Source organism: Nomia melanderi, chromosome 8 (genome assembly GCF_051020985.1).
Source record: "Nomia melanderi isolate GNS246 chromosome 8, iyNomMela1, whole genome shotgun sequence".
Classification (NCBI taxonomy): Eukaryota; Metazoa; Arthropoda; class Insecta; order Hymenoptera; family Halictidae; genus Nomia; species Nomia melanderi.
In genome coordinates, this window is record NC_135006.1 from 7,175,375 (window position 1) to 7,195,172 (window position 19,798).

General features: G+C 39.5%; 1 protein-coding gene and 1 long non-coding RNA gene across 9 annotated transcripts in view; one reads left to right on the plus strand and one right to left on the minus strand.

Annotated features, from left to right (window-relative positions):
• The window catches only part of LOC116426485 (follistatin-A-like), an 84,661-nt gene that overhangs the window by 12,461 nt on the left and 52,402 nt on the right, over window positions 1-19,798 (minus strand). For all 8 annotated transcript variants that reach the window (XM_076369655.1, XM_076369656.1, XM_076369653.1 and 5 more), the window contains exon 6: window positions 2,537-2,833. In XM_076369655.1, coding sequence (XP_076225770.1) covers window positions 2,537-2,833 — 297 coding nt within the window. The remainder of the gene's footprint in view (window positions 1-2,536; window positions 2,834-19,798) is intronic.
• On the plus strand, window positions 6,363-7,268 carry LOC143174762 (uncharacterized). The gene is made up of 3 exons (XR_012999070.1): window positions 6,363-6,481; window positions 6,641-6,742; window positions 6,981-7,268. It is a non-coding gene; the product is annotated as an uncharacterized LOC143174762 (long non-coding RNA).

A 19,798-nucleotide genomic window follows, 5' to 3' on the forward strand; every position in this document is an offset into this window, starting at 1 on the left:
CGTAAAGCTTCGTATCTCTGCGCCACATGCAACAGGTTTCTACGTCTATAAGAACGAGCAGGGATAGACAAAAGTGTATCCCCGGCACTTTATTCGTATCCGGACCACCCAAGGAATATAAAATCACCATACAATGAGTTTAGTTAATTAGTAGCAGTCTCGTAAATAATTGCAAAAATTGTAGTAATAGGTATTTTTATGCCTATTAAATTCTTATGTTAATGCATATTACATATACTTAATGAAATTGTGTAGATCTTGGAAAAAATCTTTAACATCAATCAACTGAATATCATTCCGGATAAGTAGGATGCAAGTTTAACATACATTGTTATTAATAAACTGGAGATTTTCATATATTTGCATGGAATATAAACATTGGAAAACACAAGAGTATAAAAAATACAATGAAATTCCATAATATTGTGACTTTAATGTCAATGCATTAAAATCATCACTGACTTCGTTTTATTCCAATCGTTATAAATTATACCAAGGAAATGTTATTGCATCATTCACATAAGACTGAAATTTGAAATTTTCCCATTGTTTCCAATGATATTCGGAATTAAAATTAGAATTAGAAAATTCGTGGTTAAATCGAAATCGTGTAAAAAGAGAAACCTAATTCGTTAAACCAAAATCTCGTGGAAACAGAACAATAATTAGTGTCCAATTGAAATCGTATAAAAGCATAATTGTATGCATCCCTTTTTATCTCGTGTAATTGAACGAGCGTCGTTGCGCGGATTTCTTTAAAAACCGTTCCAACGGAAACCACGACCCGATCACTGTCGTGACAAATACAACAAGGGTCCAGCTGAAAGCGCGAAACATCTCAAAGCAAAGTCGTTTCAGGCTGAAGAGTGTGAAAGATCCGTGGCGAAGTCTTTCCATGTGGTTTAGTCCGGGGAACGAGTTCAGCGAGGTGAAGTGCTCCGGCCGTTCTTTTGCGGCCGTAGAAAACGCGACAATGCAGGAAGCGTATGAGAAACGAGACTCTACCGGTGAACGCCTCGCGGCCGGAACTCTAGAATTCCACGACTAGACCTTCGCAGAGTTTTCGCGATTGACTGTGTTTAACGGGCGAGACAGGCGAGCGCGTGGGCGCCGTGTATTCTCAGAGGCTCGACTCGAACAAGGCGAATTCCACGGTGGATTACGACGATCGCTCGGGCCCGCAGACGGCCCCGTGAATGGTCCACGCCTTCGAAAGAAAAAGATAAATGACCAGACGCGTATGCCGCTTTATCACGGTATGGGAAACGCCGGGCCGCCATCGGCACCAGCGGTTCCCCGACTAAATGCGAAATCAAATCGGAATGGAAGTGTCGACGGACAGCGCTGTTATCATCCGGTCCGGGGCGAACATTCCGTTGGATCGCGATGAAAAACGATTCGATGGCTCGTTTCTTTCTTTCTTTGTTTGTCTGTCGCTGCTTTACCTGCGGCGACTGCTCCCACCCCGCTTTTAACTCGAGACTATGTTGGTACTGAATGGCCAGGAAATATATATTCCTGGTACATCTTTTTCTACCGGTATACCTTAGACAAGTTATGGGCCGTCCGCGGGATGAATATTATTTTCCAGCATTCTAGTCAGCCCGCGAATGAACAGGTATGAATAATCCCAATCCCCGCCCGTTCGAAAAACGTGTAACCAAGCGAAACTGATTCTGCCTCGATATTATTTACAACGAACATTTCCCGTGTGCAGTGAGGTGTGCTTGCGAATACATGTGATGTTGTTAGGTGAAATATTAGATGCCTCGTTCTAGGTGAAATGTTGATTTATATAAGTGAATGAAATTGCCAGATTGTTTTGAGAAATTCAAACGTGGCATAAAGTACTTCGATTTTTTTGGAGGAATATGTGTTTAATGTTTATGCGTTTTAGGAGGTATATAATTGTTTAAGATTGTTTAAAATTTGTTTCGTTTAAGATAGGTACAGCAGAATACTTAAGGTAATGTTCTTCGAAAATTTTCATGGAGAAATGACAGTATTTGCAAACAATATATGGAATCGTTTTTTTTCTTTTAATCATCTAATCCTATCTATTAAAAGTATAATTATTTGTTAAACCTATTATTCAGTTTGTCCTATCAATTATTGTTGACACAACCACTTTCATCAAAATTGAATGCTAATCTATCTATTCTATAAATTAACTTTCCTTTCAAACTAAAGAAAATTGAGTTTCACAAGATCAAAAGAGTAATGTAAACTTCAAGGAATTCATAATAGTATAAAGAAAATAATTAACAATTTCTTTCAAACATTTTAAACAACTTCAACAGCACGCTTGAACATAAATTTCCTTAAGGAATTCATAATAGAAGAAACAAAATAATTAAGAATTCCTTTCAAACATATTACAAGAGATAGGACATCATATTTCTAACAGTATAAGAGTGATGAGCTCAAGAAGCCTCTCCCTTACACTGTCTAGGGTCAATCGTTAGTTAGGAAGGTCCACTGGCATTCATTAACTAGGATCGTATGTTGTCTACGTAACCGTGTGTCGCGGACTCACCAATGTAAAGAGGAGAGGTGTCGTAGGCGTTGCAGGGGCCGGCGTGTCGCGTCTCGAGGACGAAGCCGGTAACGCAGGCGTCCTTGACGATGTGACACCAACTGGGATAGGTGATATTGTTGGTGGCGCACAACATGGTCGCCGATGGATCTCGATCACGGTGTGTCCGGTTCCGGACTCGCTCCCGCTTCCGGGGACAACGATAGGTGCAGGTCACGCAACGTGGTCGGCCCGACTTCATTTCCGACAGACACGTCTGCCCCTCACGGCAACGAATCGTGGTACAGTCTGCGTTCTCTGTACACAAAAAACACCACGTGGTTAACATTTCATTCACAATCGAATAGACACTATTCCCCATAGCAAATTCGAACATTTGAACATAATTGAGAGGTAATAGGAGCCCTATGTAGTTTACTTTTACGAAATGATCCTTAGAAATTGAAAGTTCAATTTTTAGAAGATTGCAAAGTGCAAGCTTCATAATGTATTACTTCAATATTTTAAAATTTCATTTAAATACCAAATATAGGTTTGCGTAAACTTCTTTAGTTTGATATTTAATTTTGTATAATATAGAATGTAATTCCCTGTCCTTGACATAGTCTTTCAATTCGAGTTATGTCAATGAAATGTGAATTCACTTTAAAATACCAAATTCGTTTGCACACCTAATGCTTAGTTTAACAGAACTTAACATTCTCTTTTCTTATTCTTTGATTTTCTAATACACAACACACACTATCGACCTCAATACATTGAAATATTAACTTTCACAATTACAAATCCAAGGGTAGCTACATTACAGGGCTACACGAGGCCACGGATCACACAGTATCTTTCAATTAGAGCAGCGTTGCGTTAGATTCAGAACATGCCGGAAGGGGTTCAGGGGAAAAAGAGGAACGGGACGTCTAAATTCTGTCGGTCAGCTACCGCGTGATTATTTATCTCTACGTGGACGGTCAATGCACGAATTGCGTAATGTTTCATCGGGCCGCGTACGCGTTGACGACTGGCAGAATGAAAAATGAGCAATACATTACACGATCCCCCGTGAGAAGTGGGCCATTGACCCAAGTAGGTGTAACGATATATTATTGCAGTAATCGTGTCTGCGAGCGAGTCTCCGCATGAAACTACTCATTGTCAGTGGACGAGGACAGAGCGCGTCTAATTCGACGATTGAACCTGTCTCTCGTTTCTGCCTCGTCACAGCAGCCTTCTACTACTAGCCAGTCTCTTTCAATACCATTCGTTCTCATTAGACTGCGGATGCGCGCGTGTGCGTGTGCGTCGGTGTGCGCCTGTGTCGGCGAAACTGTCAAAATATGGAAGCAGCACACGGTGACTAACGAAAGCGTTCGAACGACAGGTTCCATATCGTTGAAAATTAATTATTTCCCGGCCACGAGCGGATATTGCTTTCATTTTTTCCCGTTTCGTGTATATTCTACGAGCGTATGTAAATACGAGTACGGGTTTCTACGTGTAACGCGGCGTGTCTTTCAATTTCCTGCTAATCCAGTAGGTTCATCGGTCATTGTGCGTCGAATATGAAATTTTAACGTGTCAACGTGTGCAAGGACGTGTTTATACGTGTAAAATGTACCGAAAGTTTATAGTATCTTTAATTACGCGTTGTAGTAATTTTCTTTTCATACAATATTTTTGTTTAACACTAAAACTACCGAGCAGTTGAAGAGACTAATTTTTAATTTTTTATAAAAATTAAAACAATATATTTCTTGAGATTCGAAGAGCCGCCTAGTCTTGTATCTGTGCAAATGCACAAATTTAATTAAATATTTTTCGTAAATGCACCTTCATAATTTGAATACTTGTAAAATAGAAACTCTCAAATGGGTCAATTTGACCCGTCCAGTAGTTTTAATGTCAATGTTATCTTATGATAATTGGCAACTGTACCATCATGGGGAATTTTTAAAAGAATCAAGATATAAAAATAAGAATGAGGAATTTCATTGGATAACTGTCACTTAATCAAATTTACGATGCAGTTAATCAGGCGTTGTTCATCGAAATTCTCATACATCATAAGAGAAATTTTCAAAACTATTCGAAATTTGAATAACATCAAATGAAAGGAAATGTTAGATGTTACATAGTGGTACATTTATTAATAGACTCGGGACTTTTAAATAAATTAAAATCTTTAAGAATGTAATTTAAAAAATAGAATTACGATAAAAAATGTTTCCCAAAAAACATCATAAAAAGCACTGTACTTTAAATATCTTGTATATGTATCATATATTATAGATATCATTATATGCAACTTGCACTTCCGATTTTCCGATAAACGTAGACAAATCCGCGGTATACTTATTAACCATTAATCTTACAAAATTCGTGAAGTATGCCTAAGCTAACCTTTTCAGAGTCATAATGACGCATTCTTATATAGCCGAGCATGGTCGAGGGCATATCTATTTGTCAAACGGTTGTTTGGCGCTCAAAATGGCGGACGCGCGTCTGCTCTAGGGTTCTTAGCGCACGTACAAGCCACGATCGGAGCAATCATCGTATCACTCGCGGTTGTAGTTGTTGTCTATGTTTGCCGTACTATGTGACTGTACTATATTAATATTAAGTGATTCACGCTCCGTAATGCGATCCATGTCGTTAGACGCAATGCTTAGGCCCCGCACGTACTTTTATATGGAAGACCCGGTGCTTGGTCTTGATGTTTGTCGCGCAGGTTAGCGTTACATTGTTGTTACATTGACAGGCATCTGCTTAGCAGGAACAATTGAATTTATTAAGATACATTACGCAAATTGTAGTACGTCGAGCATTATACTAATGAGCGTACAGCGGTACGCCTTTATCAAAAGAATAAATGAATATCTGAATCGAAAGTATCGACGATAACAGATCTGTTTGCGTAAACTAGGGGCTCTTAGATAGTCTTTAATTTCAAAATATTTTTCTTCGTGTTTAAGTTATTTTTCTAATTGTCGAGTTATATGCAAGATTCATCTTTGAGGAATTGATATCATTGTTTTCTTTCTTTATGAATGAAAAAATTCAATGTTTGAAAAATATAGTTATAGTTATTCGATAATTCTTTACTGAAATTATTAAAAAAAGATATTATGAAATACATTGTATAACCTTGAAGAATATTAAAAAATTTCATCTTCAGGCTGAGCTACTAATTGAACAGTTTCGCTAATCTCTCTCAACTTTTATGTAATTCTACACTGTCAAGATTTCCAAAGCTATATGTTGGCATATAAATTAAACATCATAGCTGCATACACAAAGTGTCTGACTTTCGCTGATTACAAACGCGAAGAGACTATATGTGTAATGTATTAACAACTCTGTTTGTGGTATTAACGTGTTTAGAAGTTCGTAGGAGAGTACACACATATTCATGTATTATTTATCACGTACTATTTGAACGATAATATTGAAACGGTACATTTCGCACCTTCTAAATTTTTTTAGTAAAAATATTCGATTTCAAAGGATAAGACGCGATAAACACCTGCAACGATTTTTTGGCCAAATTATTACCAGCTGCAAAGTATGCACGATGATTGGTTGAAAGTTAACGATAAATTGTCGAATTTGGAAATCAACGAAAAGTTGTTCCGTTACAAAATTACGCAAATTATTTGCACTTTCACACACTGCTTAAGTACCAAGGTAATCATGTTAGTCCGTATGTTACCGTAGCCCAATCAGTGATTACATTGTGTCAATGCTATACTAGGTTGAATGACCAATGACCCTCGTACACACGGCGTTGCATAACATTACATTCTGTTTATTAGTCATCGCGTATCAAGTGATACGATAAATTGCAGTAATCCGTTGCCTTGGACGTTTAAGACGAATCATTCACCAGACTCGCATTATGTAATAACGAGGACGTAGAAGAAAAACCCGGCGGAAGTTCAATAAGCGTCTTCGGTGATTAAGCTTTTTTTAACGATAAACAGGTTCCTAGAAGCGGCCAAGCATTAGCCTCGAAACCTTTTCGAAAGACAACAAAAGAAACTGTTAAAAAAATGTTTCACTTTTGTGATGTGCAACTCTCTTCTCGGATAATTTATCTTTTCTATTTTTCAGAATATTACACCTATGACTGCGAATTCGATATTTTATTCAATGGAATTTTTAAAGATATAATTATTTAAATATTGACGAACTTTAAAAAGTGAAAAAGTAAAGGTATATATTCTATTTTAAATTATTATGTAATATTCACAAAGCAAATAATACGATGTTTTCGATATTAATATTTTATACTTAGCTATTTTGTATATAAGTAATGATCTTATAAAGTGGCACCTAAAGTTTCTATTATATAAAGATTTATATTATAACATTATATTATTTATTACATTATGATATTATAATATTAAATGAAGCAATTATTTTGTCAAAAAATTAAATTTCTCTATTTCAGCATGACATGATTATGTTGGTGATTACCACCTTGGTGGAAAAGCAAACTGAAAATATAGAGTAATCTGTGATCAGTAAATAAGGCGTTAATACTAAACAATATTCTGCTCATATAAATCATTTAAAGAAACATTCTTCTTAAATCATCTAAAGAATTCTCTTACAGTTTCTGGCACAGTGCTTCGAGGCACACAGCATTTTTCTAAAGACACATATCTCGCTCGGGACAGAATTTTCCATCGATAAATTGAAGAATCATGTTGCCTACGATGCAGTTCAGCGGTTCTTAGAAAGATGAGAAATAGAACTCGCAATTGGCTGAAATTAAGTGATGTAAAACAAGTAGGCGTCACAATAATCTAAGAGAAACAGATCACTATCTGGAACGATATCGGAACGAATTAAAGAGAATTAAGATCTAGTAATAGCTCGTAGAACTTTGCTTATTGAGTAAAGTGCGCACAATAAAAACAGCGACAGTAAACAAACTTATTTAGATCACAGCAAAATGGAAACTTCATTACAGTTGATCAATGTTTCCACGTCAGTCATTTATCATAGATATCATAAACGCATAAAATTCCTAGTTTATTGATCAGTGACCTCTTTTTATTTTCTATGTCCATCGGTATTAACTGCAAAATTCACACCATTAAATTATAAAGAAAATAATCATTTCCTATGAATTTAAAATAAGTACTACGTGTATCAATAGTACATTTTTTCCGCTATTAACATTACAATTTATATTGGAACTAACGTTTTATTTTTTGTATAAAATACTATGTACTGTTTGGTAACGAAACTCGATAATACGAAAGCAGTTAATGACTTAATCAAAAGTAAATATTACTTAAACTAATACAGCTGGATTATCACAATTATCATATCCCGATAAAAATTAATATTAATTAGAGAAAATCTCAAATGAATGTATTAATTATAATTTTTACAAAAGCTTAACTGTTCTCTGAAATTCAACAAATATTATTTTCATTTCCTATTGAAGTAAATTATTCGATAACAACGGTCAATAATTAGAAAATAATTAATAACTTCATGCAAGCTGAACAGGATTTCAACCAATATACGGCTACTAAAACTATTATAATATTACTCCGTAAACTCCCAAATGAATGTATTAATTACAACTTTCACCAAACGTTACAACTCATTGTTCCCCGTAGTCCATCAAATATATTACTTTGATTTCCCGTCTAAGTAAATACTTCAACACGTGTCGCGCGTAACACACTTCAATAGAGCCGTAAATTTTCGAACAGCGAGACACGGGCTTCGACGACTGCAGCCTGTTTGCAAATCCGCGATATAACGCGGCTATGATTTATGATTCATGTGTGTGACGGGGGTCAACGCAAGAAGGAATGCACACGGCCGACCATTACGTATACGTGCGAGCATTGTGGTTTACGGGCGAGCATATGTTCGTAAGGCACGTGCTCGTTAAAGAGTTGACGTCTTAGCCGTGCGCTCGTTTCCTACATGCAATATTAATTAGAAGTGTCGCGACACGTCGTTTGACGTGTACATTTGGTAGCTGTTGATTTCGACTGGAATCGGATGTCCGAACGACCGTAAAAACATTAGGAGTATCTTAAGACGATATTATTTAAGGGTCGAGGAGGTGTAAATTATTCCTGTCTCGTAAAATTGACAATTTCACCTGCGCTGCGAATCTACGTGCGACGTATTCGGTTGTTCAGTTAACGGCTGAGGGAGAGCTTTTGTGATTCGAGGAAAATATATTCTAATAGTAACTTTAAAAAATATATTTCCTGTTTTTGTTAACAGGAGAAATATGTAGACATGATTTGAATATACTGTATTATTTTTAATATACCATAATTTTGGAATATATAGAATATATTCATTTTTAAGATTTTGTAAGTATTTAGATGGAAAATTAATGATTTTCTATTGAACATTAATTATTTTGTTAATTTCAGACGTTAAAATGTATTTTTGTGGTCAGTGAATCATGTTTTATATATTTATGAAAGGTACATTGTGAAGGAATATTTTTTGTGGAAATTTCTCAAATAACAACGACTCGGAATGTATTGAAACGACAAGGATTAAAGTTTTCCTGCTCGATGACTCTTTGAACTGATTATATGGAGCGGGTGAGCATGAAAGGAATGGTTTAATCGTGGTGTCATATAAATGAAATTTAATTAAAAAAATGAAAACACATCGGGGAAATATATTCACGATAAACGAACGACTTGGTGAATTAAAGAGAATAAGTGATACCTCTTACCGAACAAATTCTTTCAACGAAATTTATTTGTTTTTCTCCATAAATCGAGCGTAATTTATGACCGCGCATTTTGCACGCCTACGCGTCAGCTCGTATGATTTAAAACAGTGCGCTTGCTTGAGGGTTAAAATCGTATTCCGGCAAACGGCCGGCCGAAAAACTGTTCTCGCGATTGAACTCGTCGTGACTCGTCGTCGTATGTTTTTTCATCCCTTTACCAAACCATCGACGACGTTACTTTGCACGAGCCGTAAACTTTATTTTGGGAGGAAGAAAGTGATACTGCATTTCTCGAAGTAGTTTTTAATATTTAGATGTCAATTAATTCTGAAAGTCTGTTTACCGAATCGGGTATAATGGTAACATTGGAAATATGAACTTAGTGGAAATTATTTGAAAATTTAATAAAAATTTCTAAGAAATATTGTAATTGAGTTAATAGTTTTAACTCTTTACTAAATTTGTTAATATTGGTCACAGCGCAGCAATAATCTTTCGTTACTCTTAACAGTCACGTAATTTCCGAATTAAATGATATTAAGAGCGAGGAAGTTTATGTTAGAATAATTGTAAGCCACTGAGCTTCAATATTTTTTGAAAACTGTTTATTTAAGGTTTTCAATAAATTTGTGCTTTTTATTCAAGCTTACTCTATATTTAATAAAATACAATCCTGTTAAGTCTTGATGCTTATGAATGAGAGTGTAGACGTTATAAAAGTGCAAAATCTAAAATGGAACTATTATCATTGAATAGAACACGTAAATTAAGTATGCATATGGCCTAGTGATCAATTTCAATTGCTCTGTATTATGAAGAAACTAGAACTGTAGATCCGGAAATGCAACATAAAGATAGGCCCATTATACCGGAGATTATTCCAAAGCATTGAATCTATCAATATTGATTTTTCAATGATTTCAATTCATGGGTTTCTCTATGATTAACGAATCCAAGCGATAAATCGAGTGGATTCGTTCGCATTGAAACACTCTGTACAGACATGTGCACGTCAGCTGTAATTAATGAGATGCCGTTATTGATGATCTAAAGGAAACATAGCGATGCTCAAAGCGTATCCTTTTTGGAACTCGTTCTACCAGTCGCAACAAAGCCAAGGAATGGAACCGTTGCTCGGATCCATGGCTAGAGCTCTCTCTTAGGGATCCGATATAATTAATTAGCAACAGCATTAAATGGTCACGTCAGCATGAACCAATTTTTCGCCCTGTAATTAACGATCGGGGATAAGATCGTTCCCCTTTGTTCGTTGTAACGCTATATATATCCTTACACATCTAAGCAATATTTTAAATATTATTTTATTTTTTGAAATGTATTGTAAAAGAATATATGGAATGCAGAACTGTAATATTTTATATTATACTTGATTTATCAAAATGTCGGTTTCTATTCAATACTAAAGTTTTAAACATTGCACGGAATCTTTTAATACCCGCCTCTTCCCCCGCCCATTTACCTTGATCGTCACTCAAACCGCAGAAACTCAGACATCGAAGATCACGGTCGATCAAGGGATCCGCATAGTTGCTACCGCGTAGTTGGAAATTTTATTATTTTAAAATATTTAAGTTTAAAATACATTAAAGTACATTAATTAATCATAAAATATTTTAGTTTCCTTGTGTGCAGCGATATAAGTTGATCCCACTAACAATCACCATTCAGAGAGGCCAATTTTCTAAAAATCAGCCAGTATCACACGCTATTTATGCGGTCGCTATACAGTAACAAATTTCATCGATACTTGTCAGAATTAATTAGTCATTAAAGATTCATTAAACGATCACACAATATTCACGTTTTCTTACGCACAATAAGTTTATCTTACAGAATATTGCCGTCCACGCATCTCAGTTTTCTAGAAAATTACCCGCTACTCTTCGCTATTTACCCGGTCATCCGACAGAAACGGATTTCACCGTCTCGCCATTATATCCGCTTCCGTCCGGGGCGCGATATTCGCGCGGCCGTAATTCAGCGGAAAGCAGTCGCGGGCAGACGGACAATTTCCCCCGCGACATCGGTAGCTAGCAAGCTTGGTCGCACGCACGTTTGCCTGCTCTCGCGGCGTCGAGTGAAACAGCGAGCGAATCGGCCGCGTGGATCGACGACGCGCGAGAAAACCGTGCCAATGTGTGGCGGAGCTATTAGCGACGAGTAAAAAGAAATAAGCAAATTACTTAACGCCCGTGCTGGCGCGATAAGATGGTACTGGCGGCGCGCCGGTACGAGAGGTCCGTGAATATGAAAGAATCCGGACCGGCAGGACCGCGGATGGGCGAACCGCGGTGACGGCGGAGAGGAGGGAGGAAACTTGTACGCGTTCCAGCGCGCATATTACCGTGTGCATATTTACAGACACGTGCACTTTCGCGCCTCGGATCCTCGAGAAAGGCGATTATTTGCATCGCGACACCTCCTCGCTAAGCCGGCTGGTTTATTTACTTATTTACTTCCCTATCCTCCACGGTGTGTGTGCCATGCGTCTCTTCCTCGGCGACTGTTCGCCCTCCGCCTTCCTCATCCTTCCGCCATCTTTTTTCCTTTCTTTCTTTCCGTTTCTCGCTCTTTCCTCGAGGCGGCGGCGGCGACGGGCACGAGGAAAGTTTTTTGCGCTCCGCCGGAGCTACTCGACGATCCTACCTCGGCTGAAATTTCCGAATTCCACGGACAGCCGGGGGAAAACAGACAGCGGAAAGCGGCCTGTCGAAACCTCTCCACCGCCGGGCCGCGTCCCGTTTTTAGCGTCCTTCGAGTCCCGCGACGACGGACGATGGAATCTCACGAGAAAACACCGAAATCACGGTCCCGCAGCGATGAACGCGGAACGGATTTTTGTCGATGCTGATAAATCGAGCCTGTTCCCTTCGTGTTCTTTACCCCTCCGCTTCCAACGTATCGCCCTCTGGCGAGTTAGCTGGAGTGGGGGGTAATTACTTGGCCGTGTAGCTAATATTTTACACCGCGAGTTTTTTCTTGTTCCGGCGGATTATCTTGCGTTTAATCGCGGTTTCACGGCGGAAAGTGATAGCGGCCAGCCGGGATGCGCGATGATACGCGGTACGCCGCGATTATCGCGCGTTTAATTGTGAACGCGGTACTAAAGTTTCATTACCAGGTGTGGATTCGAAATGCTGTTAAGGGAGCGATCGTTGTTACAGGAACCCCGGGGTCTATTTTGCTTTTTATGGGTTTCCGTTGATACGCGCGATGCTTTTGTTATTAATATTTTTCCGGCGTCCGGGTTTCGGTTTTGCGAAGCTTTTTAGAAGTCTTTCCTTTGGAAAATGAAAGTTAAAAGGGGATAATATTCTTTTAATCGTGCGACAGAAATTTTGAATCCTTAAACTAGTGGAAGCCACTATAGTGGCTTTTCTGTAATTAATTCTTCCTCTGTCATCGATAACTGTGCATAGGATAGTCTAATTCAACGTTATCACACAGTGGAAAATTCTTTCTGTCTCGAATCGCTGTGCTACATTTATGGCACACAGACCGCGTCAAATCTACCCATGCAGAGGTATAGCTTCGAGGCTAGTCCCGCCGTAACTAAAAGGTTAATTGAAATTCTATTATATCACGATGTAATATAATTTTATAATGTTAATACGATACGGTAATATCATAATATACAAAAACAACTTCAAAGGTAACCCAAAGTGACAGAACTAATCAAACCAACAGAGATCCACCGAATATTCTCAAACAACGAAACGATAAAATCCTTTGACACCGATTCAACGAAACTAAAAGCGTGCGACGGAAGACAAAAGCAGTCAACAACAACGCGCGAGCGGGTCCCACTTAATATAAAATCAGCGTCCGAGTTTCCTTCGAGAAAACATCGGCAAGACTATTTCGGCGAGCCCGATAATTTACCATCTGGCAAGCTTCCCTCGTCAATGGTGGACAAGCTGGTATTCGTGAGACGACTTGACACGGCCGGTTATTCGTAATTCAACGGCAGCAGGTCTCCCCCCCCCCCCCTTCCGCGCGGCGCGTTCGTGCGATTTTCCCCTGGCACGGAAAAAGGAGATACAGTTAGCCGATCAGAATATTCAGGAACACACGGCGGCGGCGCGCGGCGGCGGTTCCCGCGGCCCTTGGAATCTCGCCGTGGGGCCCCGGCCGTCCGCGTTGCGTGCGCGCGCGTGTACGGTACACGCTCCCGGCTCCTCGAAATCGCCGGGGCCCCACGATGATTTCACGGCGGACGGCGGCGGTCGAATGCAGCTCGCATCGGTCCGTTGCCACGGCGATATGTAAAACGCAGTCACGGACCAACGTGCATGGTTTGCATACGGGCAAAGGTTGTCTTTACCGGTTGTTTACAGTATTGAGCAGCCACGAGGACGTACGACGCTGCTATGTACGAAAGCGGTGAAAGAGGGCGCGGCGAGGGAGGACAGGGGGGCAGGAACAACGGGAACGGCCATCGCGACGGTAAATTCATACAGGGAGCGGATGTTAACTGCGCGCTCGTTAGACACTTGAATTATTTATCGGAATTATGAGGGATTTGTTTCACCTGTACGTGAACTATTAGAATTGCTGAATGTGTACCTTCTGTCGTGATAGGAATTCTTACACCACGATTTGGTATTCATTATTATTTGTGATGCGGTTTGCTTGGAAGCGTGCGAGGACGATCGTGTTTAGGGGAATGGGGATATTGGATGCGTCAATGGGAAAATGTGGGATTGAGGTGGAATCGCCTGTGTACTGTTGTTTGTTTCTTGAAAGATGGTAAGGTAAACGGTTGCAATAGATTTTTACCTTATAGGGTAGAGCGAGGCAAATCGAGTCAGTTTACATTTAAGAGCGAAAAATTAATAGTTAAAACTTGGAAGCAACATTTTTTTATAAATTTCTTATTAATAGATATTCAGCTTGCATATAATTCAAAAAATGATTAAAAAACTTAAAAATCTTCATTTTGTAAGTAAAAACTGAAGAGCGAGAAATATCCGATTTGCTCCGGAATTTGGGGCGCGTTCGCTTCGACCCTATATGTGCTGGTGGCAAATGACGGTTTAAAACAATTAAAGATGTATTAGATCAAGTGTAGGGGCCGTGTGTGAACTGATGCGGATGGTCAACACGTTTGTTTTTATAACAGCATAACAAACATGTCCAATGTTCTTATTTTTATCCAATTCGCCTCAACTTACCTTACCTGTGGTTGATAATATTTAGATGTTTGGTATAGACTGGCTAGCTATTGCGAGTGTCAGTGTATATTGGAACTTTGCTTTTGGAGTATAGATTACGATATAATGTGATAATGAGAATGATTGTAGTTTTGAAATGATGGATTTATGGATGTGTTTAATTTTTATCGAATTTACTCTAGCAAATGCTGTAATTTGTTAACTTGTTGGGCACATTATTTCGCTGAATCCATGGAGCTCCTATTGACGAGAGATATGAATATTTCATACGAAATAAATTAGGGAACTTCTTATGGAGTATCACATAAATTTTCTGACCCTTTAGCTCCAGGAAACATAAAAGAACATTCTTCATTCGAAATATCAATTGCACCAGCAAGAATGACATAACGGATTACTACAGCATGTGCTGGAACGCATTCAGAGGTGATGAAACTAGCACGTGAGTCAGCGAAACAAAGTTGCAATTTCGCATGGACACAAACAGTCGGCAGTGTTACGTTTGATCTTGGTTGATTTTCAATGGAATCTTCAAAGAGCTCTTTATTCAAACTTTCTGTCATGTTTGACCAATTTTTCAATGAAAAATCGAATAACTCGCTGAAATCGCTTCAACACCACGTATCATAGAGGTAAGATAAATGCCTTTCATTCCTACACCCACGCAAAAATAATTTACATCGCATTATACTGTACACTACATCATGCGAGATTTGCATGCAACATAGTTCCATGTTATTAAACCTAAAGAAAGTGTTCACGGTAGGCAATATTACCATCCCATCACGCATACAGACTGGTTCTTATTAACATCTCGCCCGGGCCCTCCCGTCTCGAGAACCGTCAGTCAGAATCGCGGCGCGAAAGAGCAACATAGAACTCAATTCGGACGTGGCGAACCCATACACCGATGATAAAACCATAGGTTGTCCTCTCGGATGACCAATTAAATCGACAATGAATCCCGGGCCCGGGCCGAAAACGGTCACGCGATATTAAAATCGGATGACGACCCAGAGGGGGACGAGCCTAGAAGCCTGTTCCGTGCACGCAACACTTGTCACAGGCCCCGGCCACCATTGCAAGTAGGCAATTATATGGTGGAAATTGTTACCGTTCACCCTGAAAGAGTCACATGGTATTAAGTTTGCGTGCGAGGGTCGCTTGGCAGCGTGCAAACCGCAGGGTAGGAGCAAAACGGCGGGCGACGAGGCAACGGACCTCTCTCGCGGGACCAAGAGCAGAGTATCCAAGCAGGAGGCATGCATCGGTGAATGTCGATGTCGAGAGACGCGGACGCGCGGACGTTGATATGGTTACTTTCGTATACGAACGAGCGGCTCGAGAAAAGGAAAGAACGAAGAGGAGAGACGCGGCACACCGCGAGGAGCGAGTCCGATTCGGCTGGCGGGTAAAACAGCGGGCCCCGGCTTGTGGAACAAAGACGGTAGATCTTGCACAAGTTCATCGAAAAAAGAAGAGCTGGCCGCGAACGCCGCCGCGCCGGTGACCAGACACCGTGCCAGCGAGCACACAGCGTTGCTGACGAGGAAAGACTGCGGGATGTTGACGAGGAAAACGGACGAGTTTCGGAAAGATGGTTCGAAGGGGAAGTCTTGGAGCTAGGCTTCTGTTGGTGAACGCTTAGGAATGGAGATTAACTGATTGAAATGGAAACGAAATGGTAGACCCTTCTGCGAGGAAGGATTTTATTTGGGGGTTGTTTTCTTAATGCGACGTGCCTTCTTTTTTAGTTTTGGGCCTTTGATTCGGAAGGTTTTGTAGGTTTTCATGGAGATCCGTTTGAAGCTTTAATATTACCAAAGTGTGCCGAAAAGAATAAATTAGAGATTAATCTTCAATGATTTGTCCTGTGCTTTAACTCTTATAACAGTTTAGCTATAGTTAGAACTAGAATGTTTCTCTTGTACTGCAATTGATACATAAAACATACATTTAAAACAGCAAATCATCTTTCAAAGACACTACGAGCCAAAAAGCTACACCAAAACAAACCCATTCCCACAAAGTCTCCATCAAAAATCAGCTTAACCCCTTGCCCTATGATTTTTTTCTCAACTCTGATCGATACGACTACTTTGTCATTAATCATTTATTGGAAAAGGACACAAATTGTAAGAATATTCTATGTCTATGTTTGCTCTTGAATATAATAATTAATCACAGAAAAATAATATTTACTTTGACTTCGAATGAATCGAGTAATATTTACGTTTATTGTACCATGTTGAAAATTTTCACCGCGAGTCTGATATATTACCAGAGAAGGGGTTAACCTCTCCAACAGACAATCAATTTCCCTTAACCACTTTTCATCAAAAGTCCATCTCGCGAAATGTCGTTGAAACTTTCATTCCCGAACTTCTACGACAATCCCGGTCGGAATCAATCGGGTGCGTATCTTCGGCGAGCCACGAAAGGCCTTCCGCGAGTCTCGGATTAACCTGGCTCCTCTTCCCCGGTCTTTTCCGTGGTCCCGGCCTCTCCTGCTTTCCGCTCGCTCCTCCCGTTCGTCGCTATCATCTTCTTGTTCATCCTCGTCCGGCAGTCTTCTCCCCATGATTTCTCTTCCTCCTTTTTCCTCCCCGGTGCGCGCACGGAGGAGGACTCCCTTCTGGTTCCCGGTCGTCGACGTTTCCTTTCTCCCTCGCGCTCGGCCTCTATCGGTCGTCTCTCCCCCCCGGCGGCCACGTTTCTGCCCGACGCGGCGCGGCGCGCACCAGTCGAAAAGGACGGTACGTATGGCATACCTCGCGCAGTCGTGGCCACGAGGCCTTCTCGTGCGAGGTACTCAACCTTCTTTGCATCTACCGGTCTCCTCGCTTGGTCTCTCTCCCTCTCGCACCCTCTTCGCCGGTCGGGTAAACGTCTGACCTCGTGCGACCCACCTGTTCCGCCGAGGCGGAGGTGAGTCGCGCGTCGAAGACGGCGGCAGATGAAGGAAGAGGTATGGCCCTCGATGGAAACGGGACGCACGGAAAATATGTTGGAATCGTTTCTTCGCGAAATTGAATCGAACCGAGCTACTAGTGGTTCCATTGCGACGAATAGCCGCGGATTTGATCTTGTCGAACTGAATCACGGAAGTCGTTTCGAAGATATGAGTTTTTAAGGTTTCAGGAAATTGCTGATCACTGGAGAAATAGTACTTTTTGGGTGTTGGGGTAGTTAACATCCTCCTTCAAAGAGAAATTCTCAAAGTTAATTTATTGTTATTAAGTTTTATTGTAATTATTGGTAGGAGTATTATTTGTAGACGTATGATAAGTAAAAAGTATATGAAGGGAATAGAATAATAGAGAATGTTAATAAAATGATAGTTATATGTAATTTTGAAAGCTACTTTATGTTGTTACATAGTACTTCACTGAAAAAAATTCATTGAAAATTGTCTACGGAGCTGAAAATTAACATTTAAATAAGACATTGAACAAAGTCAGTTATCTTAGAACCGATAAAACGCTGCAAAGATTAAAAAGGGCAAGGAATATGATCTGATGTAACTATTGACTTATACAAGTTTAATTTTCTGCTGCAGAGGGTTGCAACCCTGCAGTTATTCTAAAGAGTCAATCAATCGTTCGAAGTGTTAAAGAATTTCGTGAATCGTCATGAACACCGCGAGGCAAAGTTTCGCGGTTCGGGATTGGATCGGAATAGTTTGTTGTTTCACGAATTCCCGATTTAGAAGGTCGTAACGTTCCATCGCGGTTACACCGACCCGCGGAGTGGATGTCTGAAATCGGAAAGAGGTCGCGGCGATATCGAGCGGGAATGAAAATAAGTATTCGATGCGTTTGCTGCTTTAGACGATGCCTAGGTTTCTTCAGTGCCCGATGTAATCGCAGTTCCTTCGACTATCGCGATTATGGGTATGTTAATGGGTACGGATCTGGAGTTTCTCTGATGTTCTTTCGGTTACTATTCGGCTGCATTTTGAATCAGTCCTGACGTTTGGTGTATATATTTAGAAAAGTCGTATTAAATTGTCGATACTTGAAAATCGAAAATATTTGATTAGCGAAACTAACATCACCTCGATTTTATTTATGATTAAATAATATTCTACCTGAAAAGTAAATTGATATACTTGCTTTATTTATATTTGATTATCTTTTGTTGTAATTTTAATAATAAATGTTAGTACGAGAACATAAAAACGTTGAGTTAACGTAAAATTTAAAAGTCTGTACGTTTAAAACATTGGTTAAAAAATGTTCAAAATTTGAAAGTGTTCGCATATCTTTGCTTTTAGCGCAGACGTAAGTGACATCCATTATCTATACATAGAATGGCACAAAAAGGATGTTCATCGGGTTTGTGGAAGGTTTTGCGTAGCCGATTTATATTTCAAAGTATTTTCGAAGGAACAATCACTTTTGAAAGGATTTCCAGGATGCTATAAAAGTTTTCTGCGACAGACATAAAAATAGGAAATTCGCGAGCGTGAATGCGTTTGTTTTTTAAATTCTCACCTTCCACCCACGGTAGATTACTCACGCTATATGTTAGTCATATCTTTTTCTAGAGAAAACCCGCGAAACCAAGTTACGTCATAGCAGATTAAACGTCTCGCATAATTCTGCTTATTCACGTTCTTGGAACATCGCGATCACCCCTTCGAATTTCAATACCCCTCGCTTAGGCTACGCCTGGCATTTCGTAAACGGTTTACGAAATTCAAATAAACGAAGAATCATCGAACGTAACCTTTTCTTCGGGTATTGGCTAGTGACGCAATCATTTTGACTCTTTCTCTAACTAAAATCAGTTTCAATGCCACTTTCGTCTGCAATGATCTACTACGATCCTTTAAAATGCAAAAAATATTTCCTAACGCTGCAGACTTCTATATTCTCGTTCTTTAAAAATTAAATTAATTTGTTTAATTTCATATTGTGGAATTCTGTTTATCAATTACTTCCAGAAATCACATTAATTAATTGGAATACTCATATCTTTCAACCAGCTACATTGCATTTGTTATTGAACTACTGATAGATTCATTATTTTCAAGTATAATTAAACTTTAACCTTCCAAATTTGGATCTTATATCTTAAGTAGCTCAATTCGAAGAAATAATAAATTGAAACAAAATCATAGTGCACACTGGGCAAGATACTTTCAAATGTTAAACAACCTTTTATCCCCCTAAATTTTACCACACACAATTCGCAATCCTACCGTTCAACAAATAAATCTAAGAACCTGGAAAACCACTGTTTCAATTTTAAGAAAACAGAAACCGGAGAGTCAACATTTTTCCTTAGATCTCATAGATCCAAAAAAACTTGGTCCGCTCCACGTATCATCCCAAAATT